Source organism: Rhinopithecus bieti, unplaced genomic scaffold (genome assembly GCF_001698545.2).
Source record: "Rhinopithecus bieti isolate Rb0 unplaced genomic scaffold, ASM169854v2 scaffold_34317, whole genome shotgun sequence".
Classification (NCBI taxonomy): Eukaryota; Metazoa; Chordata; class Mammalia; order Primates; family Cercopithecidae; genus Rhinopithecus; species Rhinopithecus bieti.
Genome location: NW_016814779.1, coordinates 1,191,075 through 1,208,303, shown reverse-complemented (window position 1 = coordinate 1,208,303; position 17,229 = coordinate 1,191,075). Strand labels below are relative to the sequence as shown.

The following is a 17,229-nucleotide window of genomic DNA, read 5'->3' as shown; positions in this document are numbered from 1 at the left end:
GATTCAAAGATCCCTGGTGTGAACTCTGCAGATCCCAGTAGCCCAAGGTCTATGGCATGAGAGCACTCAATATGGAGCCCACAGAACCACAACGACAGCATGTAAAATCTCTTTCTTCTACCACATGAGCCCAATTTGCAAGTTTTCCTTTTCTATTCAGCAACCTTTTGTTTTACAACTATAATCACAGTTTCTTAGAAAGAACGGTGAAAGGATATTAGAAAAGAGAAAATAAATATAGTTATAAAATTCAGAGAATAAAATTATGAGTTAGGGAGGAGCTTAAGTTTTGATTCAAAAGATTTTAGTGTCCTGAACTTACTAAATGGGTTGGAGATGGCCCCATTAACTAGTTAACTTAATATATAGGGACAGTATTAGCAACGAACGTAACCTAGTGGTAGAACTCTAAAATGTACTTTATATCATTGAGTTATAAACATGATAAATTCAAGTGTAACCCAGATGTTAGCTGTACTTCTTAAATTTTTATATGTTTTAATCTCTAGATATGCACAAAAAGTCTATAAGGTAGATTATAAACTGAGGCTAAAAAGGTTAAGCTATTTGCATATGGTCACATAGCTGGTAAGTGATGGGGCCTGGACTCAAATTGGGCAACATGGTCCCCAGACCTGGTTATCTACTCCCTACACTACACCACCCCTTGCTTTTTCTTGGTAATAAATTATTTTGATTTATTTAGTGTCTTCTCTTCCATTCACAAAGGACATTGGATATATATATTAAATAATAATATTCTGGGAAATATGTTGATAGTTGTATTGGAATCCCTTTATATGTGATGTATTTCTTATGTATTGCTCTCAGAATTTTTTATTCATCTTTAATGTTTTGGTAGTTTGATTGTGATGTGTCTTGGTGAACTCATATTTGGATTGAATTTGATTGAAGACATCTGCACTTCCTGTATCTGAATGTTAAAATTTTCCCCCAGATTAGGGAAGTTTTCAGCCATACTTCTTTAAATATGTTTTCTGTCTCTTTTCTCTTTCTTTTTCTCTTTTGCTTCTCTCTTAAATTCCCATTATGTGTACGTTTGGTCTCTTGATGGTGTCCCACAGTTGCTACAGGCTTTTTTCATTCTTTTTTCTTTTTGTTCCTCTGACTGGATAATTTCAAATATTCTATCTTTAAGCTCACTGATTCTTTGAGTCTGCTGCTGGAATTTTCTATTGCATTTTTCAGTTTAGTCATTGTATTCTTTATCTCAAGGATTTCTATTTGGTTTTCTAAGCTGTTTCTATTTCTTTGTCATACTTCTCATTTTGTTTGTGTATTGTTTCATTTAATGTTTGTGTGTAAATTTCATTTAATGGTTTATTTCTATTTTCTTATAGTTCATTGAACTTCTTCAAGAGAATTATTCTGATTATTTTCCTGTCATTTCTTAGATCTTCTGTTAGGGTTACTGTTGGGGCTTTAATAGTTTCTTTCGGAGGTGTCATCATTTCCTAAGTCTTTGTAATCATTGTATCCTTGCATCGGTGTCTGTACATTTCAGGAGACAGCTACTTTTTCTAAATTTCACAGGTGTTCTTTGGAAGGGATAAACTTTCACTATTTAGTCTAGCCTGTGATTCTAGATGAACCAGTTGGTAACAACCCTGGTCAGCGAGAGCTTGCTTTTGAGTTCTCTGGATAGCTGGCCTGCTGCCTTTGCTATGAATTTGGGTGAGGCAGCTGGCCGGGCTCTGCTATGTGGCAAGACCACTGACTGAGCTCTATAATCAGGCTAAGCTGCTAGATAGGCACTACAACCACCTCATATTGGGCCAGGTTGTAGGGTCTGTTCCTTGGTCAAGTGGTACCACTATTTTAAGTGTTGGACAGGTTGCAGGAGGGGCCCTAAGGTTAGGTGGAGTTGCTGATCAGGATGGATGGGACCAGCTGTTTTGCTCTGTAGAATTGCGTGGTTGAAGTTTGCCCACCTGCCTATGGCGGGCCTTGGGGCAGAAGGGCTTTAAGGTTTGGCTGAACACTGTTTAAATTCATAAGTATGGCAGATTTTGCCTCTGATTTTTGCTAAAATTTGCTGTGATGGTTATCTCCCTCCCTTGGCAAGAACTAGGGAAGGAATTTGAGGTCATACAGAGAACTGTTAAACTCCCAAGTGTGGTGCAGCTAGTTCCTTAGCGAACCAATAGTAATTAAAATAGTATAGTGATAGCATAAGAATAGATTCATCAACCTATGGAACAGAATAGAGACATTAGTCTAGACAAAGATTGTTTTATATTTGATCCCCCACATGCAGGCAACAAAAGCTAAAACACACAAATGGGATTATATAAAAATAAAAAGCCCTGTACATCAAAGGAAACAACAGAATGAAGAGTCAACCTATAGATAGGGAGAAAATATTTGCAAGCCATAGCTATCATAAAAGAGTATCCAGAATATATAAGAAACTCAAACAACTCTATAGAAAGAAAATAAATAATTCCCAATTGGAAATGGGTAAGAGAACTGAAGAGACGTTTCTCAGTAAAAACATATAAATGGCCAACAGATATATGAAAGAATGCTCAATGTCACTAATCATTAGGGAAAATGCAAATTAAAATCACAATGAGATACCATCTCATACTGTTAGAATGGCTACTATAAGAAATATAAAAGAAGATACATATTAGATAGGATGTAGAGAAAACGGAACCCTAGTACAGTCATGCAGTGTTTAATGATGGATGTAATGATGGGGATACATTCTAAGAAATGTCTTTTTAGGTCATTGTGCGAACATCATAAAGTGCACTTACGCAACCTACTACATATCTAAGCCTTATGGTATAACCTCTTGCTCTTAAGCTACAAACCTATATAGCATGTTATTGTGTGGAATGCAGTAGGCAATTTAAACACAATGGTAAATATACATGTATCTAAACATAGAAACGGCACAGTAAAAACAGTACACCTGTATAGGGCACTTACCATGAATAGGGTTTACAGGACTGGAAGTTGCCCTGGGTGAGTCAGTGAGTGAGTGTCGAGTGAATGTGAAGTTCTAGGAATTTACTGTACAATACTATAGACTGTATAAACACTGCATACTTGGGCTATACTAAGTTTATAAAAAATATTTTTCTTTCTTCACTAATAAATTAAGCTTAGCTTATGGTAATATTTTACCTTATGACATTTTACTTTTTTTTTAAACTTTTGAGTCTTTTGAAATAACACTTAGCTTAAAATACAAACACATTGCACAGCCATACAAAAATAGTTTCTTTCTTTCTATTCTTAATCTATAAGCTTTTTTTCTGTTTTCAATTTTTTTTTTTGTTTTGTTTTTTCAACTTATAAAAAATTAAGACACAAACACACATATTAGCCTAGCCCTACACGGGGCTATGATCATCAGTATCACTGCCTTTCATCTCCACACCTTGTCCCACTGGAAGGCCTTCGAGGGCAATAACATTCATGGAGCTCTCATCTCCTATAATAACAATACCTTCTTCTGAAACACCTAATGAAGGAACTGCCAGAGGCTGCTTTGTAGTTAACTTTCTTTTTTTAAATAAATAGGTGTACACTCTAAAATAATAATAATAATAAAGTAAAGCAGTTGTGTTTCAGTATCTGACGGGGTTGGTTCTAGGACACCTGCAGGTACTGAAATCCAGGCATGCTCAAGTCCCACAGTCGGCCTTGTGGGACTTTTCATATGAAAAGCTGGTCTTCCGTATCCACAGGTTTTGTATCCCAGAAATACTGCCTTTCGTTGAATTTGTAGGTGCAGATATGGAGGATTGACTGTATGGTATATACATAAGCCAGTAACATAGTCATTTATTATCATTATCAAATGTTATATACTGTACATAATTATATATGCTATACTTGAATATGACTGGAAGCACAGGTTTGTTTATACTAGCATCATCACAAACATTGTGATGCATTGTACTGCAATGTTATAACAGCTATGCTGTCATTAGACAACAGGAATTTTTCAGCTCCTTTATCATCTTACTCTTGCATATGTGGTCACTGACTGAAATGGTGTTACGTGTCACATGATTCTACACTGTTGCTGTGAATGTAAATTAGTACCATCACTGTGGAAAACTGTATGGAGGTTCCTCAAAAAATTAAAAACTAGAATTACCATATGATCATATACCCTAATTTGTTGCATTTATTTTCATAATGATTAGGAATAGCATAAGGGAAAAATGAACTCTTTAATGTCATCAGAATACTAAAGTAGTAGCATGGGAATACTGCAACCACAAGCAGCATAATTTCGTATTATAGTTCTAAACCTCTAAACAATGCAGAGAAAGAGAACATGGAAGCTGAGACCAGATCACCTGAATTTGAACAAGGGTCTAACACTTTCTGACTCTGCATCATCAAAAGTCAAAATTGGTTACCAGGGCCTCAATTTATCCATCTATAAAATGGAGATACAAGTAGTGCCTGTTCAACTGTTTCACAAAATTGTCATTAAAATCAAATAATGTAAATCAAATTAATTATTGTTATATGTGCTTGTTTCCTTGGAATGCCAGTCATTTAACTTACATTTTCTGTACCTTAAAACAGGTTTTCAGGACAAAAAATTTCTCTCTGATTTTTTAGAAGACAGAAATAACTTTTAAAATTTTACACCTTTATAACTAGTCTTTCAGTTGATACAAACTAAAGAGTATTTTAAATCAACTAGATAGTTTTATTTACATTTAGAGAAAAGAAAATAAGAGTAGATAATATGAAAAGCAAGACATCTCAGACTCAGCCAAATATGTTCTAGCTTCAAGTGCAATGCTGTAGACTATTTTGGAAACTAAGTTTTCACTAACTATAGACATAACATACACATACTACACTTTAAAAGGGAATTGGCTAACATATTGAATATGGGCTCTGTTTGTTCAGGTAGGAATTAATTTATCTATAAAAAAGATTTCATCTTATTATACTTGCTCTTCCATGGTGAAAAGAAAATTCCAAAGCAAAATATTCCAAATGTCTGTTTCAAATTTTGCCTTTAACATTTTCTCTAGTTCTGAGCGGACCAGCACACTGAAGGGAAATACATTTAATCCAGGCAACAACATCAAATTGTAAATGAGTGTAGTTATCTTTGTCCCCTAAAATACAATTCCCGTTTGGGCACAGATTTCTCCTAGGTAAGAAGTTAATAACTCCATAGAGCGATTATGTAGAACTCCTGAAATACAAGCTTCCCCTTGATATGTATAAATGCAAGTTATTCTTTATTATTTGCCATAATGGATATTTACAATGTAACCGAACCTTAGATGTAATACAGTTTCATAGTTCAAGAGACATTGTTCAACAGTCACTTTTTACAGATTAAAAAATGGAGGTCCAGAAAGGTAAAGTGACTCACACAGTTACACAGTTAGCTAATGTCAGAGTTGCCAGGTCTGTAATTTTCTTCCATCATGCCATTTCATGTGTGCAAGTCACTGTACTAAACTAATGTGATCTGCTAGTAAAAAGTGTCCAGTGAGATGCTCCTTGTCTCCAAGGAAATGCTCAGGAGAGCCAGTAGTTTAAAAACTAAGATTTTCAGTGGCTACATTTGAAGTTCAGAGGAAAGCTGTATTAGTCCATTCTCATACTGCTATGAAGAAGTACCCGAGACTTGGTAATTTATAAAGAAAAGAAGTTTAATGGACTCACAGCTCTGCACTGCTGGAAATGCCTCAGGAAACTTACAATCACAGTGGAAGGTGAAGGAGAAGTAAACGCACGTCTTACATGGTGGCAGGCGGGAGAGCATGTGTGCAAGTGCACAGGAAATGCCCTTTATAAAACAATCGGATTTCACGAGACTCACTAACTGTCACTAGAACAGCATGGGGAAAACTGTCCCCATGATTCAATTATCTCCATCTGGTCTGTCCCTTGACACATGGGGATTATGGAGATTACAATTCAAGATGAGATTTGGGTGGGGGCACAACTCCTAACTGTATCAAAAGCTGAAGATTTAATTCAAGAGATAAAAGGAACTGCACCCTCTCTTACTTTCCCCTCCTCTACGTGGAGCACAGAGAAGGGACAAAGCAGTGCTGCTCCCCTCAGGACTGAGAGGGCACCCAAAGTGATCCCTCGTCTGAAGTCATGAGATGGATCCAAGAGACTTACTTGCTTTTATTGCTCCCTACAAGGATGTGCTAAGCTCCAGCATCTTACTTTGTTGGAAGGTAGCTTTTGAACTGCAGAACCATAGTTCCTTTCTGGAGTCAGAGAACTGTATGGAGGAAGAAAGAGATCTCAGGACAAGTGTCTGAGGGCCAAGGAGCATCACCAAGATATTCTTTTTTCCTCCCACTCCTACCTTTATAAATATTAAATGTAACCTTTGCCTTTTTTACCTCAGGATTTGAAATTCCTTAACCAAACTGACTATAATATATAAGAAGTATCCTTATACTAAAGTCCACAATCTAAAAATATCTCATTACTATGGAACATGATCTTTGAAGAATTATCCATTTGTGAAGGAAAAATAACTGCATGGCCCCGTAATTCTGAACAAGACACCTGGTTGAGTGTAGGCAATTTACCTTGTACACCTCTATCCATTTGTCAGCCAGGACATCTCAGCTTCTTGGGTCCATTTTGCAGATATTGTTGTTTTCTGTTTAACAAACTCACCACTGGAATGCTGCCTTCCTGTTCTCCCCAGAGCAGCCAGGTGGCTGAGACACCTGTCCATCCTCAGAGTCTGCCAGGCTTGGCACTCCCTCCCCACCTCACAGATGGCTGGCAACCTGAGGAGATTCCTCTTTTGGGTGCAGCTTTCTCCCACTTATCTGAATATTTTTCTCTCTGTGAGAGATGAGATTTTCTTACTTATCTTTCAAAGTCCTTTCATATAGGAAATTTAAACATTCTCAGAACTGTTGTGCCTGCTACAATATTTTTTAGCTTTAATTGAAAATGTATTTTAAATTTAAAATCCTCATTTACAAGAGTTGCTCTGATGTTTTCATTGCAAATGGGATTTCTCTGATTTCCCCTTCGAAAATATCATGCTTATTAATGTGTAACATCATCAATGTCCCTTTTGTATCTCATATTATTGGCACTATTGGTTTTCTCTTCTATTCGAATATAAACTTTTTTCTTTCCTGAGGAAAGAGTTATCTGGCTTCTCTTGAAAAATCTTCCTCCAAGAAAATAATTTCTGATTATGCCAGACACAGAGAGACATGACCTCACTTTGATTTCACTTAATATTGTATGGAACCAGCTATGTATAGTACTAATTATTTAATGCCATTTTTATATGGCATAACTACAAGCATAATCTTCTAGATGTTTCACATATATTTATAGCTTAAGTATCAGAAAAAAAAAACTTGTAAGTTCCTCTAGGAAAAACACACATTTTAAAATTGTGCTGAACATTTGTTGAAATTTATGTTGAATAAATATTTATTGAGGCAAATAACTCTTGGCTAATGAGTTACTTATACATTTTATATGATATCATACAATTTTGGAGGAAGGCAAACAGAATAAATTATCTGGGCTGCATCATCACATAATAACTTTTTTCTTTTAATTGAAAAAAATTGCTGTATTTAATTTTGTTGGCAGTGGATCAAAGTGACCTCTCCCACATCAAAAGAGAAGGATCACCATTAGTGTACAACTGTGTTAATATGAAATTAATAATCAAAAAGAAATTGGTGCCAGGTTTTTTATGAAGACTATTTGATGCAAATATGGCAACAGTACTTTATTTTATTTGTATCTATTTTTGTATATTTTATTATGTTTACATATGTTTTTATGTATCTCTTTAATATGTGAGAAAGATGGAAATTTTCAACTTACACTTCATTAATGGTCATTTACTGCCATAGAAAGTGTACAATAAGAATTATAATGTTAGTAATTACTGACAAATTACTATGAAAAGGGATCCTCCTACCATTTATAAGTCCCAATTTATGCATTGCCATTACATGCAAACTTAAGAAGTACTTCTTTGTTCATTATATACTGTGATACACAAGAGAATAAAAATCTACGAAATCATAACTGAAAAACTGGCAATTATTTTATTTTAAGATAAAATTTTTTAAAATTGTAAACGACTGAGTTGCTGGGAGTAAATACAAGGTAGAGATGCATGAAGACCATATAAATTTGTAGAAATTTATTTACAATACATTGTAAGCTATTGAGAAATAAAATTGTTTTAACATCAATTCCATAAATTAGTTGGTCTAGGTTATGACATTGTTACCTAATAATAAGAATAGGACATTCGACATTTATGAGACCACCTGGTAATTAGCATTTTGTATGTACTATAATTATATATTTTTGAAGAAATCATTTTTTCATTTTCTTAAAGAGTTTAAACCTTCCTTCCAAAATGTTGTTTATGGAGCAAACTGGCAAGCAAATATTTTCTCAGAGATAATTCAAAAGGCAAGTTCATTCCATACACCCAAGTAGTATAATTAGAAACAAAAACAGGTTTTTGTATATCATGTACTGAAGAGTACTGAAATATACATCAAGGAGACTTTTTTACTAATTGGTGCTGTGATCTTCTGAAACTATCCTAAACTCATAACTTTTCTAAGCTAGAAAATGCAAAGATTATATTTCATTCGGATACCAAAAAATTTATTCCCCGATCTCAAATCATCCTAGAATTTTAAGTTACTGTCTTCAGTGTTTGTGTTGATCTAGAAAAAGCCAGATCTACTTTCTTTAGTAGTGGATTTCTACTGGACTTTAGGTGCAGACTTAGTAAAGGAGAGGCGATCCGCTGTCCCAAAGAGGAAAGATAACTGGAGAGAGCACTACTCATTATAAGGATGGATAAAAATTCTGACTTTAGCCAGTCATGGAGCACACCTGTAATCCTAGCTACTCAGGAGGCATAGGTGGGATGATACCTTGAGCGCAGGAGTTCAAGGCCAGTCTGAGAAAAATAGCAAGACTCTGTCCCTTTAAACAAAAACCTAACTTTTAGTGACTATTTGACAATTACCTAAAAATATAATTACAAAGATTAGACGTGCTTTGTAATTACAAAGAGTAGATGACTTTATCATTTGAAAACAGAATAAAATATATTTAGTTTTCAGCTATAAGCTGAATTCTCAAAGATAAAAAAAAAAAAAAAAAAAAAAAAAAAGAAAGTTCACATGAAAGTTCCTATATGTGCACAGCTGGGAATTTCCTATATTGAACCTCACAGAATACAGAACTATTTCAGAATCTATGGAAAGACCTTAGCAAAAACCTACCATAGAATTTTAATAATTAGAATAGCTATTTTCTTAATATTCAGATAATGCTTCATCCTTTGTAGTACAGGAAACAGGTATCACAGTATCCCTTGAGTTCTCCAAGTCTGGATATATGGGGACAGGGTGGAATCAGGGCAAAATACCATCTGTTTCTCTTACAACATCCCAAGAGCAGTACTATCTGCTTTGGCACAAGTAGAGTCATGAGGCTCAATTTGCCTTGTTAAATTTATCTTTAATCATTTTGACATACAGTGGAAAAAAAATAGTATCTCACCATGTCCTGTGAAAAGAAGATACTTTAGAATAAGCTATTTCTCCCAATGGTTTATTACAAAATCAAATAAGACCTAGAAGGAATTTACAGATAATACAGTAAACCATATCTAGTGCTACATGCATTATGGTCTATAAAATCTTCAACCATGGTAGTTAGAGGAAATAATTATTTTCCACCACGTGGTAAGACAAAGTTTCCAGTTGCAAAACTTTTCTAAATGAAAAAACTTTTTTTGCATTTTTCAGATCTAAATAGTGTTATCCAATGGGAAATTCTCTTTAAAGCTTGAAGTCTGATATGGAAACATTTTCTGTGTGTGTATGTATACATATATATGTATATATGTGGCACTTGAAATGTTTGTTTCTTTAAGAAAAAAATAGTGAACTATTTTGTCTATTTCATCATTGTAGTTACATAAGAGAAAAACATGTGTGTGTCTAGTCACTATCACCCCCTGTCAAAAGCAGAGAGCAGGTGGAGCTGAGGTATGTAGCTTTGCATAGCACTACCTTCTTATGGCCAGATGTGTGATGGTTAAGAAAATACTATCTGAAGTCAAGGCTGCCTGAATTTAAATTCCAACTATATCACTTACCAGTGCATATTGTTGGCAAACTGTTTACCTTTTTTGAGCCTCAGTGTCCTTATCCATAAAATGGTGATCGTAAGAATATGAGCCTCTTTGTGTCTTTAAATTAGATAACCCACAGAAAGTATTTACATTGAGCCTAGAACATGGCACACTCAGTACTTTTAGGAGTTGCCAAAAGAGGGCATGCTGTTTGTTAAACAACCCATAGAACTAATAATAGAGATGTTAAAGAGTATGAATGAATTAAAGTTTGATTCAGGAGAAATCAGGGGCCAAATATGTTTAAGGATGTTGAGGAGGAAAAGCCTTATAGTACACCTCAATCTTACTGCACCAGTGGTTAGAAATTCCCTTAATTGTAGTTTTCATAAAGTCATTTTTCGGATGTGAATTCGTTGATGTCACATGATAACTTCAAAAGGGCAGAGGACATTAATAAATATAAAAATGAGGGCTTGCAGCTTGATCCAACTGGGGTCTTCTCATTCTCTGCCCCACTCATTTCCCCATTGTCTTTCCTAGGGTGGAATTTCTGTTTGGTCACTTTCCATGGCTCTCCAGTGACTTGATAAAATCTTAAATCTTGGTCTGGGTGTTCATGGTCTTCTACAGTTGGCCTCCAATATTTTCCCAGATCATGCGCACTACATTCTTTCATAGCACACTGCAATCCAGCTAGACAGAACTGTTTGCAGTACTCCAAAATACCTTTCACTTCTCCACTCCAGAGCTCATCTCATGCCCTTTGCTCTCCCTGTATAGATATATTATTACTCTTCAAGCCCTAGTTCCTAGCATGAAGTATTCCTTGTTCATACCAGCAGGGTAATCTTATTTTATCTTATAAAGTCTTGTCCAATTTATTGTTTGTCCAGCAGCTTTCAAATTTTTGACTGGAATCACAGTAAGAAATGTGTTTTGCATTGGCACACATTTCGTGCAGACTTCACACACACACACACACACACACACACACACACACCCCTATACCAAAGCTTCATGAAACAATACTTACCTGTTATTTGCAATACCACACTCTCACATTGTTTCTTTTCTTTTCCAATTTGGAAAAAGCTCTGACTGCAATCTACTACAGAGATTTAATTATTCTTTAATTGTATCACAACCTGCAGTTTGAAAAACACTGGTTTGCACAACCTATACATGATATACCTTATTATTTACTGCGCATAGGCATTATGTTTTCTACCAGACTAAAAGTAATGTTTGATACCATGTGATAAATCATAGAGTCTTTTATTGTATCTAATCATGATTTTTACATAAGTAGTTGCTCAATAAATATTGAGGGAGAAAAGGAAAGAAGGAAATGAAGGGAAAGAAGGAAGGAGGAAGGAAGAGAAGGAAGGAAAGAGGGAGGAAAGAAGGAAGGAAGGGAGGAAAGAGGAAGGAAGGAACGAAAGGAGGAAGGAAGGAAGGAGGAAGGAAGGAAGAAGGAAGGAAGGGAAGGAAGGAAAAACATCTCTAAAGATGTTGATTATGCTCAGAAATTAACAATGTTACTATTTAGGAAGTCCACAGATGAGGATCATTCAGGCTATTTGTAGGTGAATTTTCCTGTCTAAGTGCTATTTTTTTTTTTAGTGATTTCTTCAACCTCAATATAAAATTTAAAATGAGTGTTACATCTATGGAAGTTAAGACTAAAACAAAAATAGCCAGAACAAAATGACTAATGGTGAAAAGATAAGCTTCAACAGGCTGTATTCCTGCTTCCTGCTGAATATTGTGGGGTACGGAGGTAAGACCAAGGGTGTGAAGTGCACCTCCAGAGGTGAAAAAAGCTTTTGACTTAATTTCCATAAAGCCTGTGAAAATGCAATTCTATCATTTCTGTATGTGCTGAACACATTTCTCCATGTGTTGAATACCTCAAGCAATTTCTATGTGCTATCTATAAACAGTCAGTGCTAAGAACTAACACTTTCGAGCATCTCAAGACTATAAAATTATATGGCACGTATACTCTATGTCATGACGTCTGAGATGTTGGTTTCATTGACATGCTAGATTATTGTTTTTTCTCAGATTCAAAAAGGAACATTTCAAATGTAATTTAAATTTAAGAAGTCATACTATTGACATATATTTACTGTAATAACATACCCAGTTTGACTGGGATTTGAATATGCCTTCATTATTCAAAGTCCATCCTCTTAACTAACATGGTATATATACTCTATCCAGACCAAGTAACAACAAAAAACAACACCCTACCATAGATGTGAATTGTTTTTTTCCAAATTTTTATACACTTGCTTGCTGTATGTTGATTTTTAACATAAAACTGTATTTCCAGAGTTGAAAACAACAAAATACAGGACTAAAATATTTTATAAATGCTAATAAATTACAATAATTTTATGTGAAGTAAATCTTTTATAGAACACTGAGTTAAATCCTACATACTTCACTTTGAAAATAATAATGAAGTGATGATTTTGCCAACTCTGGTTGTTACAGAAGACTGATTTCCTCATTTGTTTCAACAGAAGTTCTAAGAATTCTTATTTAAAATAAATATATAATATGGATTAAAAATGTATTGCCTTCATTTCTGTGCCTTTGCCCAAATTATGTTAAAATTTAGAGAAATAAACTATTAAAAAATGTGGATTTATGGTGGCTCTATTACTTTTAAGTATGTTGCAATTATGTATCTATGTATATATGTGTATATATGTATATATGTATACTCTTGTCTTTATTAATTATGTTTTATATTTTATACTGTATGTAGTACATATTTATACAGAGTGCTTTATATGAAGAAGACATATACTAATATTGACATTTTACTACTTAATAACTTTAATGTGATGTAAAAATATTTAGTGAAACATCTACTGCCCAGAGAGTACCCATGTAAGCATTTCATCTTGCAAGGTTCATTGAGTTGGATTAAAAATATTATTAAATTTCAAATTTATACATTTATTCCACGTTAGTTTTCTCAGAAATTATATTGCTCTGAAACCACAAACTACTCCTAACTAGTCATCTTGAAAATTCATGCCATTGGTGAGAAGTAGATGCAGTTAGTGAATAAATGCTCAGCTAAGGATAAATTGATTACAACTAGAAAATTGGCTGCAAATTCACATTCTACTGATCGGTTTAGCAGTAGTACATATACAGTATACTTGTTTAAATATACCAGTCTATTAATTGGAAAACTATATGTAAGTGTTAATGCAACTACTTTAATGTAATTTACTTTTTTCAGGTGTTATAAATGCAACTACTCCTTCATCAGTTGTTGTTACTACAACAAAAACATCTGTAACAACACCAAACACAGGATCATCACAGAAAGATGTTATCACAACAACCATTGAAACAACTCCTAAAGGTAGGATTAACTGTTAGTAAATTAGTTTAACTTTAACAAATAAAATTAGTAGTGTATATACATCAGTATGAGAAAATAATTTGGGATCTTATATCTGATTGTTATAAAGGCCAGTGCTATTTCATGATTTTGAAATTATGTGTTACTTGGGGTTCCATACAAAACCCTGAAATCTCAGTGAGCTTCTTTGTTGATATTCTTTGGGATCACTTCCTGTTTGAGAATGATTTTATTGTGAATGTTACATACACAAAGTTTATTTTTAGAGAAGAAAGAAATTGCCATGTCCTAAGTCATAAAATATCTTTCTAAATATTCCAGTTCTCCACCTAAGCAGCACAGCCAACATGTTGAAACTGTATTAATAACAGACTGGTTTTGTTGGTTGTATTGTGTTGATAATAGATTTAATTTGTAGGTTTCAGTAGCAATGTAATCATTATTGTTATTGGACTGAGTGACAACTATATTATGTTTTCTAGCTAGGTATTTAAGGAGATTACCATCCATAAAAATGTTAAAAGCCATTAGAATACTTCCATGAAAAACACAAGAGGTTATCAATGCAATGCATACTGCATCTGCCCATCTTGTAACACACATGAAATAAGGCATATCACACAGGTCCTGTAATCAATGGAAAAGAAAAACAGATTTGTGGATTGTCTATGGGCAAAAACTCTGGTTAGAATACTAAGGTCATGGAAAGACCAGAAAATCATGTATCTTGATGAATGGATAACTGAAATTCCTATGCTGTCTTTTTTACCTCTCTCTATCCCCCCCTTAATTTTCAATCTAAGACCAGGATCAAACGTATGCAGAAGACCAATGAAAGCTAGTTTGCTGGCCTTAAATAGGGTGGTGATTGTCAGAGACAAAGAGTACTATGATCATAGTCCATTATTTCTGCATTGTTTGATTATAAGATGAAACCAGAAAATTTCTGGCAACTTTACTTCTTGGGGTCCCCCATAGCAGAACACTGAAGCACCCTTCTTTGAAGCAAGTGTGTAGAATACTTGAGGTAACATACATACACACACACACACACACACACACACTCCTTTACTACACTGTTGTCTGTGTCCTTCAGTAGTTATCCACTTGAGTGTTAAATTATTCATATACAATTATAAAAAATTGTAATGGGTCAGAGAAGTTTTACTTTTATCAATTTTACTATAAAATAGACAGCTATGTCCAAAAGTAGAGAATACTGTAATTTATCTCCATATGTCTATCTCCCCAAATCACTCTTTATCTAGATTTTATCACATTTGCTTCATTTTTCTTTTTATTTCCCCTTCCTACCTTCTCTCTGTTTTACTCTCTCTCTTAATTTGGTTATCAAGGTACTTGAAGGGAACCCAGACTTCATGCCAGTTTACTTCTATGCATTAAATATGCATCTCAAAAAAGAGACAATTAATCATAAATCTACAAGACCATCATCAAATCCTCCAAATCCATAATAATACTTTAGTATCATCTGATATTTATTTTGAGAATTTTAAGGGTTAAAATCTCAAAATGTAAATCTAGCAGTGGGAGGGAAATTAAAGGAAGGAAGTTAGTCGGGGATCTCTAATGAAGGCTGCTGAGAGCGCGAGGTGGAAAAGAGATATAAAGCAGGAAAGGCAGGCTCTCACGTCCCCAACTGCTTTGATCCAGAGTGGGAAACAGAAAGTCTGGCATGGTGGTAGGGCTGAGAAAGTCGTTAGGCAAATTGGGGTCTGTGATGCTTATAGGAGAATGAGGGAACAACACTGGACAAAGAAGACAAAGAAAATAACTTCTTTTTGTCTGGTTTATTTGATCAGTACCGTGTATTAAGGGTTAGATGAGTCAGACTAAGTACACTTAATATGCTCATCCTCCTAAGGGAAACACAGTTAGTACACAGTAATAAAGAAGATGGAGAATTTATCTTGAATTATCAAGTTCTAGGCATTGTGTATCAGTATATTTGACTTACTAATTTCAGGCCTGTGAGGGGCTTACATTTGGAGGAGTTTTATTGTCCCATTCTCCAAAATAATAATTTTTAAAATTACTAAATAATACAAGAAAAAGGTATCTGTAGTGAACAAGTCCATTATTCCCCTCTTTCTCATGGCCAATATGGTCCTCTTAGCCACAATGAAAGTATGTACTGAAAAAACACAACATGGAGAAGCATCTTTATTTTTCATTTTAAGGCTTCCTAATCAGAATTTCTTTGTTTAAAGGTCAAAAGATCGTTGGTCTAGTAGTGCTTATGTCTTTCTAAATCACATAAAATGTATTTTTCTTGCCAATGGCAGAAATTCTATCATCAGAAAAGTGGAAAATGTGCAACTGAGATGAGAATTCTTCTTGCAGCAACATAATCACTGAAGTGGCAGATGTGATTGATAGAGCTTTGCCTGGAGCAGGACTTGCTTTCAGAGATTTACCCAATTAGAGAAATGGGACTTGACCTCTTCCTAGATGTACATCAAGTGCACTGCACATTTTGTGCAAAGGCCAAATGGCTAGAGTTAAAAATCAACATTTGACAGACGTTGAATATCCCTGTCATAAAATAAACTTCTAGGATAAAAAAGAAACTTGAAATTTAATTTTTTTACATTAAAAAGTTGATGATTATTCAGCTTCATTTAAAAAACATTGAATAATCTAGTATTTTTCAATGAGTTGAATTATAGTGCAGGAATAAATATTTCTCAACAGTGATACTGACAATTTCTGGTATTAAATATTTTAGTACCTGAGGTCAGTAAAGGAGGCCAATGCTTTTGGCCACCTATCTCACACAGGGTGCTAAATATGGTGATGTTTCGGTTGTATATCTTCTATGTAGAAACTAACTAGATACAACTACAAAGAACAACATTTTAAACACATTCTTGGAAATTTCTTGTATGATTAGTCAAAAAAAATATGAGTTTGAGTACTCCAATTTTCTCTATAGTCTTTCCCTTTTATTTATTGTCTTTCTGTTCCTGGTTATATTTGAATAGAAAATGAAGTGCCTGGGATATCTTTGTATATGATTTTTTGGTTTCTCCTTTTCATAGAATTTTAAAGTGGCAAAGTTGACGTCTTGCTTTTAGTTTATCATCACAAAATACGAGATGTTTACAAATTAGACATTTCTTTGAAACATTTGCAGCCTAAATAGAATTCAACATGGTTCTCAAAGGTTGTTTTGGAAAATGGTATGAATGAATGCTAGTTTAAGAAACAATTTTGCAGAGAGTAAAATTATGATACTCTAATGATTTAATCTATTATATACATTTGTTTACTCAAAATGATATAATATCTTTAAAAGTAAATAGCTTTTTGCCCTAATCACACAATATACCCATGGAGCAAACCTGTACATGTACCCCCGAGTCTAAAATAAAATTGCTAAAAAAGGAATGAACAAAGAAGAGGGGCCAGGTGCTGTGGCTCGCTCCTGTAATCTCAGAGCTTTGGGTGGTTGAAATTGGGGAATCACTTGAAGCCAGAAGTCTGATTCTGCAGTGAGATATGCTCATACCACTCCACCGCAACCTGGGTGCCAGAGCAAGACCTTATCAAGCAAGGAGAGAAGAGAAAGAGGAAGGATGGAAGGATGGAAGGAAGGAAGGAAGGAAGGAAGAAAGGAAGGAAGGAAGGAAGGAAGGGAGGAAGGGAGGGAGGGAGGGAGGGAGGGAGG

At 34.6% G+C, this 17,229-nt stretch overlaps 1 protein-coding gene across 2 annotated transcripts in view; it reads left to right on the top strand.

Annotated features, from left to right (window-relative positions):
* Positions 1–17,229, top strand: part of EMCN (endomucin) — a 125,582-nt gene that overhangs the window by 23,723 nt on the left and 84,630 nt on the right. Inside the window, exons 1-2 of one of the 2 annotated variants that reach the window (XM_017852374.1) lie at positions 11,775–11,927; positions 13,413–13,538. In XM_017852374.1, coding sequence (XP_017707863.1) covers positions 11,855–11,927; positions 13,413–13,538 — 199 coding nt within the window. In that variant the 5' untranslated portion in view covers positions 11,775–11,854. Of the gene's footprint in view, positions 1–11,774; positions 11,928–13,412; positions 13,539–17,229 lie in introns of those variants that run through there. The other variant, XM_017852375.1, reaches the window with a different exon arrangement.